This window comes from Labeo rohita, chromosome 18, assembly GCF_022985175.1.
Source record: "Labeo rohita strain BAU-BD-2019 chromosome 18, IGBB_LRoh.1.0, whole genome shotgun sequence".
Classification (NCBI taxonomy): domain Eukaryota; kingdom Metazoa; phylum Chordata; class Actinopteri; order Cypriniformes; family Cyprinidae; genus Labeo; species Labeo rohita.
The window spans coordinates 9,411,497-9,424,693 of record NC_066886.1 but is presented as its reverse complement, the minus strand read 5'-3'; the positions used below and the strand labels follow the sequence as shown (position 1 = coordinate 9,424,693).

Sequence of the window (13,197 nt, the reverse complement as noted above, 5' to 3'; positions counted from 1 at the left end):
AATTGCAGATTTTTTAAAATCAAGATTTGTGCTAATTATATTATATTATATTATATTATATTATATTATAAATATAATATAATATGATGTAATACACTGATAATTTTAGAGTTAATATAATATTAATAATATAAATTTTAATATTACATTTAATATTAATAGAAATATTTATATACTACAACAAGAATTTACATTTATAAAAAATGACAACATTTATTATATAACACAAAGTACAGCATTTTTAAAATCTAGATTTATGCTAATTGTAATATCATATAATAACATAACACACTGATAATTTTATGTTAATGTAATAATATTGATAATATAAATTATATTAAAATTAATATTAGTAGAAATATCAATATACTATAACAAGATATAGATATATTATTATTATTATTAGATATAAAATCTAGATTAATGCTAATTATATTGTTATATTATATATAATAGTAATAATAAATTGCAATATACCTATTAATACAAATACTATTGTTCATTGTTAATTCATGCTTACTTGTAATACTTTAGTATTAATGTTAATTTAATAATAATACAATGCAGTACAATATAAGCATTTTTAAAATCTATATATTATATTGTATTATATTATTATTATTATATAAATGTTTAAATAATAATAATAATAACAATAAATTAAATCATAGTTTACTCATAATACATTAGAATTATTATTAGTAGTAATATAAAATAATATTACAGCATTTTAAAAATCAAGATTAATGGATGTTATTGTTATTATATTATATTATGTTGTTATAAATGTTATAATAATAATAAATGTAATCATAATATAATTATAATTAAAAATACTCTTGTTCATTGTTAATTCATGTTTACACGTAATACATTAGTATTAATGTTAATTTATACAACTTAGAGTTGTTAATTTATACAACTATAGTGATGCAGTATATGCACCCCTATATGTAGAAATCACCATTAACTTTAAATAATAAATGCTGTGATTGAACATTATGAACATTAACAAATTTATAACCTTATTGTAAAGTGTTACCAGTTCATGATTCATCTTCATGATTACCTGTATGTCTGTTAAGCACAATTAAGGTTTTATCAAGTTTCATTTAAATGGAGAAACTTATTTTTCATACTTCTTAAAAGATTGAAGTATTTGTCAAGAAAAAGGCCAGTTTAAGTGAAGTGTTAGTAGTCTTGAGAGCATATAAATAGAGGGAATGTCAATATGAAAGGAAATTGCATAGCGTCACTCTTTCTCTCTCTCATACCTTTTCCTTCTATTATGACTCCCTGCCTTTGATAGCAAAGGAGTCCAGCAGTCTGGCTTGTTTGTGATCTTTATAGTCATGGCGTCATGGTCAGCGTTTTTTTATAGAGCAGATGTGGGCAGTCTATTAGTGCACGTGTTAGACAGGCGTGGAAGTGTTTGATGTCAGTGTTTGACTTTCATTTGGACGTCTGGCCTCTAAAAATAACTGCATTTGCTTACATTCACTTCCACTGATGAATGCTTGTGGGGGTTGTTTACTGGACCACAAGACAAATGTAATGATACATGCTTTGTCCATCCAGGTCTTTATTAACACATCCAAGTCACTGTGTTTACATGATGTCAGTGCTTGCACTATGCATTGCAATAGCCCATAGTGATTTAGTTGTGTAAGTGTATAGTTAGTCTCGTGGGTAATTTCTTATGTTGTGAGTGAAGCGCCATGGGAGATGGTCGCAAACCTCTCTGTCGTGGGATCGGAGTGAGGTGTGTTTTAATGATGGCTCTTGGGTCTGTATTTGTGTGTTTTCCATCCTAGCTGATGACAGCGTATACATGAGTGCGTATGTCTATACATGGAAGGAGCTTGGAAGCGATTTCGCCCGGCTTGCAGTGGCGAGGCAGAGATGTGTAATCCTCTTTACCTTGTTCTGACAAACAGGCTGAGTTTGTGCATGTTAGTGCGAGTGTGTGTCAGTGGGACGCAGTGGGCTGCTAATCTTTCCTGCAGCTCTGGACTGGCAGATGGCATGTATCCGTGCCAGCCATCTGGAGTGTGGGGCATGGGCAAGAATTTGCTTTACTTGGCACCGGAGATTATACCGTCAGATTCACACTTGCTACATTTCACCCATTTCTGTTAATTTACCTTTTTATCAGGTCTGTGGGTCACCAAACAACGCCCAGCTGATTTATTAAAGAGATAGTTCACCTAAAAATGAAAATTGTGTCATTAATCACTCACCCTCATGTCATTCTACAGCTATTCAACTATTAAGCATGCCAGTTGTATATTGGTGCAATACGATTTATCCTATGACTATAACTAAAGTCCCTTGAAGGCAAGTCATTTCAGCTGCAGTGATGCATTGACTACTTTTCAATGATTGGCTCTTTCATTAAGAAGGCGGGTCTTTGTGGCTATAATGGGTGTTGCATCTGTCTTGGGTATTCAATAGTTTTTGCTATAACATATATAATACAATAATACTGTGTACATATAAGCATAAAGATGGATTCTGAACCTCATATTACCCTTCATCAGTAATAAAACGTACTTTAGATTTTGGACATTGTCGCATTAGACTGCAACACCATTTTTTTTTGGATATTTATCAATAGTTTACCATGGATTTATGTTTTTGGACATTTTACTTATGTAATGTGCCAGTACCTTGGTTTTGTCAACATTGGTATGATGGTACATCCATGAGTTTTGGACTTCTGAGACATCTGAGATGATAATACCATGGTATTACTGGTATTCATTCAATACCATGGTATTCATCTACCATGACAATGTTATTTTATGACAATATTATTTCACGGTGATGTTATTAATATCCTAATGATTTCTGGCTCAAAAGAAAAATCGATCATTTTGACCTCTACAATGTATTGTTGGCTGTTGCTACAAATATACCCGTGCTACTTAAGACTGGTTTTGTGGTCCAGGGTCATATTTTCTCAACTGAATTCTTAAATAATAATGTTGAATTAATAATTACATAATTATCTTTTAACAGCACCTTAAATGTATAATTTTACATTTCTTTTATAGTTTATATATATATATATATATATATATTATTATTTTTTGGACATTTATCGTGGACTTACCATTGATTTTTGTTTTTGGACATGTAATGTGGCAGTACTATGGTCTTGTTAATATGGTGTTGTCGTACAGCCATGGTTTTTGGATGTCTGAGATGGTAATACTATAGTGTTATTGATATCCATGATGGTCCATTAAAATGGTAATGGTAATGATTCAGTATACCATCAATAATAGTATTATTTTTCAATATTGCCATAATGGAAACATTTAAAAGGATAGTTTACCCAAAAATGCATCCATTCACTTCAGAAGGCCTTTATTAACTTTCCGGAACATGTGGAGTACTTTTTATGATGGATGGATGTACTTTATTGGACTTCAAAATCTAAACACCCATTTACTGCCATTATAAAGCTTGGAAGAGCCAGAACATTTTTTAATATAACTCTGATTGTATTAATTTGAAAGAAGAAAGTCATATACACCTAAGATGACGTGAGCGTGAGTAAATCATGGAATAGTTTTCATTTTTGGGTGAACTGTCCCTTTAAGGGACCAACAGTTGTTAAGCTAATTTCTGTCTTTTATTATTTATCTTTAGTAAAAGCAAGCACACATTTTATATCTTTGAGCTCCTCTTATAACAGAATTTACCACAAATATTATTCACAATAGAGAGGAAACCTGGAGTGCATTTAGAATCGTCCAGAATCAACACATTTAGTGTGGAATTAGTTACATTCAGCTGTTGAAGCCAAGCACAGATGCTTGAAAACAATATAAAGTATTGAAAGAACAGAATGCTATGTTCTACATCCCAATGAAAAAAAAAAAAATTGACTAAAGGAAAAATATCAAATACATCAAAGAATCCTGAAAGAATGTTTGTTTCAACAAAATTATTTAACTGTTTTCAACACTGTTAATAATAGTCTAAAATCCCTCAGAAGAACCTCAGTAACGCATACCTCTGTTTGGGAATCACTGGTGTAAAGGAAAAGAAGATGACGAATAGCAGTCAGGGAAAAGTAACTGATGATGTTATCTTGAACTCACGCCTGACTGAACTACTGTCACCCTTAATAGAGAGACAGATGGGCAGAGAGAAAGGGAGTGAGACAGACAGACAGCGAGGAGGGGTCCATATTATGTCTGTTTTAGTCAAATGCGAGAGTGTGTTTTTGCTGGAGCTATAATGTGAAGCACATCTGGTGAGGAGGACTTCAGAGTATTTTTAGCAGCACTGCTCTATCCCCCAGACAGGAAGTCTTAGAGGCTGTAAACACACATGCACACACTCACACTAAGCCATACACACATGGGCATCCTTGTCCCCTCCTCATGCCAGAGAGAGTCCTGGGAAGTCTGGAGTAATTGAGAACAGATAGAGTGAAGGCAGGGGGCCAAACTCAGCTTTGCTGTCACTGGTCTTCCTGTCTCTGGCTGTCGTTTCATGTAACTCGTGCTAGACTGAACGTGCGAGAGCGTCTTTGACATTGACTCCTTCTGTTTATTAGTCTGCTGGTTTATTAGATCATTATGTAACCCTCAGAAATGTTCTCCAGACAGGCTTTCTTCAGCAAAAACGTGATTTGCAGCTACAAACGTGAGAAGAGGGAAAGAGCTGTGCATGTGTTTGTTTTTGCTCAAGTGCATTTTTGTTTGAGGTTGCGTGGAAGTGTTTACATGCAGATTTGAGTATCGCAGCACTTCGTGTTCACTGTGAGCCCACAATATGGTGGTCCAAAAGAGATTTCCTAAAGGAGTATTTCACTCAAAAATGTCGTTCTCATGTTCTCGTGTCGTTCCAAACTTGTATGAGTTTATTTCTTATGTTGAACACGAAAGAAGATATTTTGAAGAATTTTGAAGGACCAAACTGTTGTTGGTCCCCATTGACTTTTATAGTAGGGAAAGAAAAACTATGGAATTCAATGAGGACCAACAACTGTTTGATTACCAGCATTCTTCAAAATATCTTCTTTTATGTTCAACATATGACAGAAATGCTCATTTTTGGTTGACCTGTTCCTTTAAATGTAAAGTGAATCCTCATTGGAAACCCAGTATATGTTTCTAAAAACTTATATAATAAAATTTGGTCAAAACATAAAGATTTTATCCATTTTATATTGAAAATCATGGTTTCTGGTTTTAACCTGTTTGTCAGTCACAAAAGAAATATAATTAAATAGCATCTTTGTTTGATCCTATAATGTTGATGTACAGAACACTTACTGGCTATTTTTATTGTGGGTTGTATTCATTTTTTGTCTTCTTAATACATAATAGAAAATATGATACATATTTTAAATTAAAAAAGACATTACAATAAATATTAATGTCTTTCAAACTGTATTTATAGTAATTAAACTAAATAAAACATTGACTAACAAAAGTTTAAGTATTTTTTTAGTGCTGGGGCAATGATTAATCGTGATTAATCGCATCCAAAATTATCCAAGAGTGTTTGTTTACGTAAAATATGTGTGTGTACTGTGTATATTTATTATGTGTATATATAAAGACACACACATACAGTATATATTTTGAAAATATTTATATGTATAGTTATAGTCATAATTTTATTATACTTAAATATATTTAATATATAAACATAACATATTTTTCTTAAATATATAGTGTACATGGATATGTGTGTATTTATATATGCACAATAAATATATACAGTAGTACACACACTACTTTTACTTGTATGCATGTTTTATCTTTTGGAAAATAATAATAAAAAAATTAAATATGATTAATATTAAATAAAAAAGTTAAAGTTTCATCCAAACAAAAATCTAATATATTAGGCTGTAACAAATTAGTATTTTTAAGTTGGTCCAAAGTCTCTTTTTTTTTTTTTCAGTGTAAGTAGGTAACATTATAGCACAGACTAAAAAGAAAGTCTTTTCAGAGGAAAAACAAACTCTTGCGGTGCCAGCCATTCACAGACTCTGTTAAGAGTGTCTGCCAGCTACTTCTGCACCTGCACGCGTATCCATTCAGAGAGAGAAAGAACACATGAAAACCCATGAAAACTATTTCTCAGTTCAGAAGGATGTGAAGGCTGTTTTATCAGATGTTTTGACTGAAAGAATGTTAAGGTCATGTTTAGTTTCTATGTCAAGGTGGCTAGAACCAAATATCTTTCTGTGAAGGTAACAAATTGTTTTTTTTTCATTTCCCACCACTTTTAATCACAAAATAATTACAGCAATGCAATGAGCTTTTAATTTTAAAGCCAACGTGGATCGTATGTCTCTTCTGCTCACCAAGCCTGCATTTATTTGATCCAAAGTACAGTAAAAACAGTAACATTTTGAAGTATTTTTACCATTTAAAATAACTGTTTTCTGTTTGAATATATTTTACAATATAGTTTATTCCTGTGATTTCAAAGCTAAATTTTAGCATCATTACTCCAGTCACATGATCCTTCAGAAATCATTCTAATATTCTGATTTGCTGTTAAAAAACATTTATTTATTATTGTTATGTTGAAAACAGCTGAGTAGATTTTTTTTCAGATTTCTTTGGTGAATAGAAAGTTCAGAAGAACAGCATTTATCTGAAATAAAAAACTTTTGTAACATTATAAATCTTTATTGTCACTTTTAATTCATTTAAAGCATCTTTGCTAAAGATTCTATTCATTTCTATAATTTCTTTTTGAATCCAAGCTTTTGAATGGTATAGTGTATAATCTTACAAAAGCTTTTTATTTCAGATAAATGCTAATATTTAGATCTTTCTGTTCATCAAAGAATCCTGAAAAATGTACTCAACTGTTTTAAATATTGATTTCATGAATAGCAAATCAGCATAATAGAATGATTTCTTAAGAATCATGTGACACCGAAGACTGAAGTAATGTTGCTGAACATTTAGATTTGATCACATTAATAAATCACATTTTAAAATATATTTAAAATAAAAATATATATAAAAATATTTCACAATATTACTGCTTTTGCTGCGCTTTGGATCAAATAAATGCAGGCTTGGTGAGCAGAAGATAATTCTTTAAGAAACATTAAAAATCTTACTGTTAAAAAACTTTGACTGGTATAGTGTAATTATGCAATAAGTTGCTCAACCTCTAAAACGATTTTTATTCTCAACTCCAAGATCAAAGTCAAAGAACATTTTGTCATTTACTCACCTTCACGTTGTTCCAAACCTTATGTCTTACGTACTTCTGCAGAACATAAAAGAACATTTTTTGAAAAAATGTGAAAGTTGTATTAACCAAAACAGTTCTTTGACATGTCTTTTGTGTTTCACTATAGAAAAAAAGTCATACAGGTTTGAAACAACAGAAGTGTGAGTTAATAATGACAAAGTCTTCATATTTGGATCCACTATTGTTTTAAACAGCCATTGATCACGTGAACAGTTCCTCAAGGGTTCACAGATCTGCTAAATAGCTTCCCAGTCGTGGGCAGGTGTTGGAAGCAGTGAGAGTTTGGCTGAATGGAGCATCTGAAGCCTCCGGGTCACATGATGCGAAGGAAGGCTGTGGGAGTCACGAGTGTCCGGTCAGGGTGGGAGGCCAGGGGACTCCTGGATACAGGAAGTCTGTGAACGCTTTCAGGATGGAGCTGTCAGCTGATCCCTCAAGGGAAGGGAAGAGGATGCTGGCAGGTGTGTGAGTGTATTTGTGTAGCATATCATCCCCATGTAGCAATGACGTTGAGAAAGTCTGTTTTTGAGATAAAGAAGCCTTCGCTTTTGAGCGAAAGTGCAGCTGTGAACTTTGCACTGAGCCATGCAAATGGATGTGTGTGTGTGTGCAGGGATCAGCTCGGGAACAGCTCTGTTATGTCTCAACACCAGTAGCATTGAACTTGATTTGCCTCGCCGAAGACCTTTGAGAATAGGACGTGAGACGTGCGTGCTCTTGGACAGGCACACTGTGTACTGACAGTAGGACTTTCTCTCAGACAGACACTATGGGATGGACCTGTGGGTCTGAGCCAAAGGGTACACAGGGAATTTTTTTTTTGCAATATCATTTCCTGAGTACAACCCTTTAGAACAAGGATTCAGATGGCTGATCTTTAACCTTCTTTTTCCGCTAAATATCACCTGTTTTGGTCACTGTTCAATCTGTTAGTGTCCCACCCAATGGGGCAAACTATGAAAACTGCATTCACCCAAAAATAATCATTCTGTCATTAATTACTCATTCTCATGTCGTTCCAAACTTGTAAGACCTTCGTTCATCTTTGGAATAGAAATTAAGATATTTTTGATAAAATCCGAGATCTTTCTGACCCTGAACAAAGGTCTTACAGATTTGGAACAACATGAGAGTGAGTAATTAATGACAGAATTTTCATTTTTGGGTGAAATATCCCTTTGAAAATCTTCCATTTTCATACTTTACTCATATTTGAAGTCTCAGCAGAACTGACATGCCTCTTTGCAATGAACTTTCATGTAGGAGGCTGTTTGTTTTGAAGGTTTTCAGGTCTGGTGCTTCTGTAGCCATGTGTGTGTGTGTGTGTCGTTGTGTGTGTTGTGTGGTTATAGGAGGCCAGGTTATTGCCGGCCTCTCCCATTCTCTCCTGTAATAATGGTGTTTAGGAAACATGAGCAGACAGGAAAGGCAGATACAGAGTGGAAGAATGGAGGGATATCCCTTTACCGGGTTCCCTCCTTTTCCCATTGGACCTGGTTGGATGGAGAGATGAAGTGCTGTTCTTCTGGACCGCTCCTGTTTCTTATTGCACACACACACAGATTTATATTTGGCATACAAAACATTATGACATATTCACCTCTTTTAAAACCTTGTGTATTTGATTGTAAGTTTTCATTTAGTCTGTAATTCAAGAGTCGGTCCATTTTCAGACCTTTTTTTAAAATGATATTTGATTTTTGGTTCTGTTAACAGTTCTCGCATTCATACACCATTGCAGATGAAATCCAGTACTAAAATATTCTGATGGAGTTCGCTGCAATGCTTATTCAAAGGTACTGCAAATCGGTAGTCTGATATACAGCGCAACCAGCGTAGTCTGATTCTTGAATGAGTGAGTCTAATGAGTCGGTTCTTTTTAGTGAATCAAAAATATACAGTGCATCCAGTGTAGTCTGATTCTTGAATGAATGACTCTAATGAGCCGCTTCTTTTTTAGTGAATCAGAAACATACAGCAATGCAACCAGTGTAGTCCAATTCCCAAACAAATGACTCTGAAAATGATTAATGACTTATTTTACTGAACAAAAACCATGCAGCAGCACAACCAGTATAGTCTGATTTCCAAAAGAATGACTCTAATCTTTTTAGTGAATCAAAAATATACAGCGCAAATAGTGCGGTCTTATTCTTGAACAAATAACTCCATTATAGTCCGATTCTTAAATAAATCAACCAGTGTAGTCTGATTCTTGAAAGAACGACTCTAACAAGCCAGTTCTTTTTAGTGAATCAAACCGGTTCTTTTTAGTGAATCAAAAATATACAGCGCAACCGGTGTAGTCTGATTATTAAACAAACGACTCTCACATGCCGGTTCTTTTTAGTGAATCAAAAATATACAGCACAAATAGTGTGGTCTGATTCTTGAACAAATGACTCTAACAAGCCTGTTCTTTTTAGTGAATCGAGCGGTTCTTTTTAGTGAATCAAAAATATACGGTGCAACCAGTGTAGTCTGATTCTTGAACAAATGACTCTTAATGAGCTGGTTCTTTTTAGTGAATCAAAAATATACAGCACAACCAGTGTGGTCTGATTTTTAAACAAATTACTGAAATTAATTGGTTCTTTTTAGTGAATCAAAAACATACAGCAACACAACCAGTGTAGCCTAATTCCTAAACGAATGACTTTGAAAATGACGAACGACTAATTTTAGTGAATAAAAACCTACAACAGCACAACCAGTATAGTCTGATTGAATCACAAATATACAGCACAACCACACACTCATTATTTGGTAATGAAATTATATTTCTTTTTTCCAAATAATAAAGCTAAAAAGTATCAAAAATAGATTTATTCACAATGTTTCGGTTCCATGAACTTCATCAAGCTTATGAAAAGAATCATTGGAAAAACAGTTAAGAAACCATAATCATGAAGTGGAATACTGTAAGTACCACAATCGTTTAGTTCTCTACATTTCCGAACATTATTAATCAGATGTTCCCTTATATCCACTGGCCCCTTTGAACTCTGTAAGTGAAGCCTTTGGCCCTTCTAGCCTGTGTAACCTCCTGGCCCTCATACCGACACAGTTCAATCTCATCAGATCTGGCTGTGAGACTGAGGGAAATCTTGGCTGAGCTGGTTGTGTTAAGGCCCAGGCAGGCTGGGCTTTATAGCTTAAGACCCCATTTTAATTACACTTGGCTGGAGAGGAAAGTTAACACCGCTTAGTAATTGTATTCAAGGTCACCAACTGAGTGAGCACTTCTTGATGGATCAGCGCCATTCAGTTTGGGAAGTGTTCTATTTGTGGTCTTTGAAGTTCTGTCTCTTGTGAATATGGTGCAATTACCTTGCATTTTCACTGACTAAGCGCATACTTTTTCCTTTAATGGACCTGCTTTTGTGTTTCTGATTAGTTTGCCCCCTTGTGGCCATTTTTATATCTGCGATTGTGTTTCATCTAGTGTTTTCAAAAATATTGACTCATGCTGCCTACTCAAGTTAAGGCTACAAAATGTTCATATTTCATATATACCTCTTCATTAAACATTAATTTTTCTCGTTGTCAGGTGCCACCAGGGATATCGGATCCGCTTTGACCCGGATGTGCATGCGACACCGCAGCATCGAGGCCAAACTACGCCACTTCACCAAGTGAGTGATCGACCCATTTATAGCGTGATTACTTTCATGCCTCGCTCCCCGCCAGTCAGACGGCACCGACAGGATTTTATGTCTGTGCCAGGCATTGATTTTCCACTGCGGAGATAAGCAAACATCCATAGATCAATCAGCCTGCTCTAAGGCTTTAATGTGTTGTCTTCAGAGAGACCAAATTAGCTCACAGCTCACAGATTTCAAATGCTGACCTTAAAAGGATAGTTTACCCAAAAATGAATATTTTCTCATTATGTACTCACTCTCATTTCATTCCAAACTACTGATGTAATTTTCTTAATTCTGTGGAACACAAAAGGAGATGTCAGGCAAAATCTTCACACTTCTCCTTTCCTTATTTTAAATTCATACAAGAACCGTTTAGTTCTGTTTCATTTTTTTGTTGTACATACTGTATATGTGTGTATACACACCACTGGTCAAATTCTTGAGAATTTGGCATTTTTCTGTGTTTTTAAAAATAGTCTCTTATGCTCATCAAGGCTGCATTTATTTGATAAAAAATACACTAAAACAGTAATACTGCAAATATTATTACAGTTAAAAGAATTGTTTTCTGTTGTAAAATATTTTAAAATGTAATTTGTTTATATGATGGCAAAGCTGAATTTTCAGCAGCCATTACTCCAGTCTTTATTTTCATTCATCATTTTAATATGCTGATTTGTTGCTCAAGAGACATTTATTATTATCAGTGTTGAAAACAAATTGAGTTATTTTTATTTTAAATAAATGCTGTTCTTTTGAACTTTCAATTTATCAAAGAATCCTGAAAAAAGTTCTATGGTTTCTCTGCAAAAATATTAAGCAGCAAAAACTATTTTCAGCACAGAAAATAAATATAAACCATTATTAATAATTAATCATTGAATTATATTTTGCCATTCATTTTAAACTATATTAAACTGTCATTCTAAATTGCAATATTATTTCACAATATTAGTTATATTGCATTTTACAGTATTTTTTCCAAAAACATTACAAATGTTTAAATATTCTAAAATTTGACCAATATTATAAATCATAATTCATATATATTTCCCATATAATCTTAGAGTTCTGCCTCTTGTGTTTTTTGTTTTTCATTAAATTATACCGTAGTGTAAAATGACTATTTTAAAGGTGACCGATTGTGCCCCTTTTTACAATATGTGATATAAGTCTCACGTGTCCCTAGAATGTGTCTGTAAAGTTTCGGCTTAAAATACCCCACAGATAATTTATTAGGCTATATCATTTTGAAAATGCCTATTTTGAGTGCTGTTTTCGTGCAAGTCTCTATAAATGCAAATGAGCTGCTGCTCCCCGCTCCCTTTTCCAGAATAGGGCTGTGCCTTTACAGTTCATACCTATTTTGCTAAAAAACATCTATTTGATTTTGATTATCACATCTAGTGTGCTGAAATCATGCGTTTTAAAGCCATATCAGTTTAAACTTCTGCTAAATAGTTTTCTGAGCGCACACATCCGAAGCACACGCACAAAGAGCGGCTGTCACACAGAATGTGAGTACTAAACTAAATTTTCTTTCATGTCATATTGCGCTTAAACTGTCAAATACACACAAGTTTATATTAGGAGTTACAAATACAGTCGGTTATGTCTGTGAAGGTAAGCAGCTGGGAAAGAAATCACATTTATATTAGAGCAGCAGTGTAATATACAGTAAATAAATCAATAAATGCACTGTCTCCTCTGAGGCTGGGACTCTAAACAGTGTTTTGTACTTGTTTGTGCAGCCAAAGAGAGAACAGTTAGCATGCTTTCCTCGAACTTTCGCCATGGTGTTAGAACTCGTACATCGTTGTTGCTTTCAGAGAAAGGCTTACCAAAACAAAGTTTGGGGTTGTCATTTTTCATGTTTTCTAGGTTGGCAGATGCCCTGGAAATATGATTATAGCACTTGATTTGTCCCTTTTACATACTATTATTTCGGTTGTTTAATTTTTGCCATTTTTTAATTTATACTCAGTGCTCTAATGGAAAAAATGATCGCCCCACTTCAAGACAAGATAGAAGAGTGGAAGAAAACAGCTGCCCTGCTTGATAAAGACCATGCCAAAGGTGGGACTGACTCATCACAGTTGTCGATAAGCAAACCTGGTTATACTTGCTGCACTACTAACGTCTGTGAATTTACACCTTCCTTCTGTTCATCAGAGTACAAGCGCTCTAGGCAGGAGATCAAGAAGAAGTCATCTGACACAATAAAGCTGCAGAAGAAAGCCAGAAAAGGTCAGTCTTTTTATTCTCTCTGTCAGAGCAATGATTTCTCCTCTCGCTCACACTC

At 34.0% G+C, this 13,197-nt stretch overlaps 1 protein-coding gene across 3 annotated transcripts in view; it reads left to right on the top strand.

Annotated features, from left to right (window-relative positions):
* Positions 1-13,197, top strand: part of mtss1la (MTSS I-BAR domain containing 2a) — a 34,297-nt gene that overhangs the window by 11,467 nt on the left and 9,633 nt on the right. For all 3 annotated transcript variants that reach the window (XM_051134699.1, XM_051134700.1, XM_051134698.1), the window contains exons 4-6: positions 10,799-10,883; positions 12,880-12,971; positions 13,068-13,142. In XM_051134699.1, the coding sequence (XP_050990656.1) occupies positions 10,799-10,883; positions 12,880-12,971; positions 13,068-13,142 (252 nt within the window). The remainder of the gene's footprint in view (positions 1-10,798; positions 10,884-12,879; positions 12,972-13,067; positions 13,143-13,197) is intronic.